This window comes from Octopus bimaculoides, chromosome 2 (genome assembly GCF_001194135.2).
Source record: "Octopus bimaculoides isolate UCB-OBI-ISO-001 chromosome 2, ASM119413v2, whole genome shotgun sequence".
Classification (NCBI taxonomy): domain Eukaryota; kingdom Metazoa; phylum Mollusca; class Cephalopoda; order Octopoda; family Octopodidae; genus Octopus; species Octopus bimaculoides.
Window position 1 is genome coordinate 77011638 of NC_068982.1, and position 4544 is coordinate 77016181.

The following is a 4544-nucleotide window of genomic DNA, read 5'->3' on the forward strand; positions in this document are numbered from 1 at the left end:
ATATCAAGCAGAAAATTTTAAATAATGTTATAAAGGATTTTTTTCTATATATATATATATATAAAAAAAGAAATTAATACTTACTACCACCATAATTATTCATTCCGCCACCACCTCCCATTCCTCCACCACCCATTCCACCTCCAATTCCTCCAAAGCGGCCACTGCCCATGGGGCCGTCACCATAGCCACCACCAACACCACCACCATCACCACGGCCATCAGGAGTAGAGTTCAAGAAGAGCTCTATGTAACGATCCTCTAAAGAAAGAAAGAAAATGAATCAAAACATGAAACAAATACAGACATAAGTATTGTGAGATAAGGAATTAAACTTACGAATGTAATTTTTGTGTCTTTCCATGGAAGATACAGCATCCTGATGGGAACTGAAGTCAACATCTGCTTCTCCAGTTGGCCTGTTATTTCTATATTCAAATTCCATCCTGATTGGATCCAAAGGTCTGAAGAACTGCAAATCAGACAAAAGTTTATGATGGCATGCACACACAACATGCATGTAAAACAAGACCAATTTGAAAATATACTTACATCTCTAATATCCTGTTCAATAGCTTGGAATGGTAGACCTCTCATGTGTACAGAATGTCCAGATTTGCTGACATACATACTGCCAGGTGTTGCACCTTTTGGTCTTGCAAAAGATCCACCTTGTAATCGACCTCTGGTTTGAGGACGAAGATTTCCTCTTCTGTTGAGACCACCAAAACCCATGCCACCACCATAACCACCTCCATACTCATCATAGTCATCTTCAAAGAATCCTACAAAAACAAATACAACCATAAATTAAAGTGGTCTAAGTTTACATAAAGGAATCAAGACTTATGTTCATTAAAACATGAAACACCCACCTTTGACATTTCTGCCACCTCTTCCTCGACCATAACCACCAGCAGCAAAGCCACCACCACCCATGGCATTCATACTGCCTCCAAAACGATCATTTCTATCATAAGGACCAGGTCTGTTACCAGCCATGAATCCTAGATTACGTTGTCGTGGTGGTCCAACATTTGCGTAAGCCTCTTGCAATGTACTAGGGAATATTTCAATATATCTAAAATAAGAGAGGAACAATATTAACACTGGCACAATGCTTAAAAACATGAATAGAAAACATCCCCATTTATACACAGGATACTGAAATTTACGTCAAAGATAATGCATTACAAGTTTAAGTTATTTATATTTCAGTATCCTGTGTATTAAATAAAGGGGGGAAAAATAAAGAAAACTGAAAAAACCCATTCACACATCATCTACACACTAGTCACTAGATTTAGCCAGGTTATGTTGCTACTGTAATACTAAGTAGCTCATTCAGCCAAAACCCTTAACACTAGGGACATTTGAATGATCAAGCTTGAGAATTCATAACATTCAGGATTTTTTTTTGTCTTCCTTCTTTCCCAAAGAAGTTACACAATTACTTGAGGAATAACATCCGAAGATCCCCACCAACCAAATAATACTACCTTCAAGCTTGATCAAATCAAAAACCCATATAAAGAACATCTAGTTTCAAACGAAAATACATGCACAAATGACAAACTATAATTTGAAATCTGTTACCAAAAAATAGAAATTCAGAAATACTCCTGCAAGCTAAGGAGGAACCAGTCTCAGTTTCATTTTATAAAGATTTCATGTATGTATTAAATGTATCCATTAGAAAATTGCCAGTATTCACTAATACTCAAACAGGCCATAAATTTAGCTAACAGAAAATATACTAGTCCAGATGAATTTTATCCAATTCAAATTGCCCATTAAGTGAATTTTTCAAAAAAGCCTATCTTAACCTTGGGCAAAAATAACTAAAGAATGGATCCAGGCCACTCACTAAATATAGGCTGAATGAGCTTTTACATATAAAATTACAATTTTTTTTTTTTAATCTTAAAACAACCCTTCTTAACTCCAGTATAATTCATTTAAAATTTAATCTACAATGATGATAATACAAAAACAATTACAGAACTTTATAGAAAGAAAAAACAAAATCAAAACACAGAAAAATGCTTTTCATAGAATTATAAGAGAGGCACAATGTTTTAAGCCAACCAGATTTTACTTTGAGAATGAAAAGAATCAATTTATTCAACGAAAATTTTATATGAAAAAATATTTGAAAGAAAAGCATTTTTCCAGTGTGCAAATTTATCCCAATATAAATTATTAAAAATTAAAAAAATTAATCCAGTCATTCAAACTCAGCACACAAACCAACAATAGATAAGCCCCAACAGGCCCATCCGTCCTCCCACCTGTGCCCCAGTCTTGCCATGTGTTTATCCAATGCTTTTTTGGCTATTTCTGGTGATGCATACTGTACATAGGCCTCCCCCGTGCTGCGCCCCTGTCGGTCCTCAGGTAGCATAATCCCATTGGGGACAATCTCCAGCCCTACACACCCGTCCCAATCAGAAAGACACATAATGAAGCAACAAGTGAAACTTATCATGCAAAAAATATTAAAAACCAATTTAAATTAAGATAAAAATATCAAAGTGCATACAAAAAAGTTAAATATTCAAAATACAAACATTATAATAAGGTGGGTTTTTTTTTAAATACAAGCCCAACCTTTAAAATTCGATCAACATTATTATTCTTCATAACTAATAAATTAGCAATTTAACATTAATAAACAAGATATAAATATATATATATTTACAGTATTTAACAAGCTATTTCATTTAAAAACATTTTCTATATATCATTCCAATAAGCTAACAAAACAGGAAGAAAGGACTAACTTGAAACAAATAAAAAAAAAAATACAACTCAAGAGCCTTATAATTTTTATACAATCAAAATTTAAATTACAAAATTACATCAGCAGAACATTTACAATACAAATACATGGCAATGTACAAACAAGATTAACAATTCAATATCTAAAATGGTTAATTTAGAAAATAGCAAAGTATACAAATTTTTCCCTATTAAAATATTACAGCTCTGTAATTAAGTACATATAATCAACAACCTACACAATCTCAAAAAAATAAAAAAGGGACAGGGAAACTTACTACCAGCATCTGAAAAACGATAATTAAGGGGAACAATATATACAGGTAAATATATAACATCTAACTATATACACTATTTAGACTACAAACTTGACCACATATCTTTATAGAAATTATAAAGCAAAGGTAGAGACCAAGCTCCTGCAATAATTTCTTACACTGATAATGCAGTTATTTGTAGTCAGTCAGATACTGATTACAACTAAAAAGTCCATAAAAAAAAAACTATTCAGTTGTAAAGAAAAAATCTTACCTGTGAAAAATTGAGCAATCTCTTCTTTTGAACATCCAAATGGCAATCCTCTCATCCTTACCACAGCATCACTTTGACCAGTCACCTGACTGGATCCAGCTCGCTTGATAACCCAATCCATCTCGCTTTTCTTAGATCTGAAGACTACAAACGGTTAGATTGAAAGCAATGTCGTTAGAAACCAAAATCCTTACTTTCCCCATTCCTAAATCTCCACAAGAATTTACAGTAAATGTGAATAATAGATCAATTTCAAAGATATGAATGTAAAAAAGACATGGTTTTCTAGAAATACTAAATAAACGAAATGTTTTACTATGGTGATGCTACAAACAGGATGTCCAGTATTTTGTCAATGATTCTAATTAAACATTGAGTTAAGTCTGCTTCTCAACCAAACGGTTTGAGGTTCATCCCATTGCATGACACTTTGGCAAATGCCTACTGTAGCCCCAGGGTGATGGAAGCCTTGAGTAGTTGTAAACAAGTGTCACTAGTTTACAATATTCTGCAAAAGAACATGTCTGACCACAGGGAAATATCTTGCTTGGCAGCAGATGGTTAGCAAACAAGGGCATTCAACCATAGAAATCTGCCTTGAAAAACAAGCATAAAAAGTGAAAACTAAAACAACTTCAGATTAGTAAACACAAATACATCCATATGTAAGATCACATTAAGAGAAATTGCTATCTTAGAGATACACCTACAATGACAAACACCTTTAAACTGCTGTCGCAATTGGAAGTATTTCGTTCCCAAAATTGTGAAAACATGTGTCCATGGAGGAATATTACCTTGCCTGGAAATAGGTGAGGGTTGGCAACCAGTTAAAATTTGCATCAAATTCCATGTGACTCATGAATAAACTGGATATTAACATTTCCCTTCCTGAAGTAAATATTTCATTTCCACTTCAGTATTTCAAGTAAACCATTTTTTTTTTATACATTCCAATTATTTTCGAAATTGTGCCTTAATTTTCACATTTCCCAAATTTTTCATTCCTTACCTTCAATGTATCTCTGACCCATATGAGCATTATTCTTTTTCAATGCCAGTTCCTTGTCCTCGTTGCTGACAAACTCCACAAAAGCCTCACCACTAGGTCGACCCTCTCTTGAGTAAGTGAAGTGAACTCCCATTTCCTCACCATAAACTCGGCAGCCTGTTGGAAATGGAAGGCAGATCCAAATAGATTCACACCATTTAAGATATTCAGCAAATCTCAC

At 33.8% G+C, this 4544-nt stretch overlaps 1 protein-coding gene across 2 annotated transcripts in view; it reads right to left on the bottom strand.

Moving 5' to 3' along the window:
* Positions 1-53: 53 nt before the first annotated feature.
* Positions 54-4544, bottom strand: part of LOC106869689 (heterogeneous nuclear ribonucleoprotein H3) — a 7050-nt gene continuing 2559 nt past the window's right edge. For both annotated transcript variants that reach the window (XM_014915521.2, XM_014915522.2), the window contains exons 3-9: positions 4325-4480; positions 3313-3456; positions 2292-2430; positions 876-1081; positions 553-785; positions 340-472; positions 54-261 (exon numbers count right to left, since the gene is read on the bottom strand). In XM_014915521.2, the coding sequence (XP_014771007.1) occupies positions 74-261; positions 340-472; positions 553-785; positions 876-1081; positions 2292-2430; positions 3313-3456; positions 4325-4480 (1199 nt within the window). In that variant the 3' untranslated portion in view covers positions 54-73. The remainder of the gene's footprint in view (positions 262-339; positions 473-552; positions 786-875; positions 1082-2291; positions 2431-3312; positions 3457-4324; positions 4481-4544) is intronic.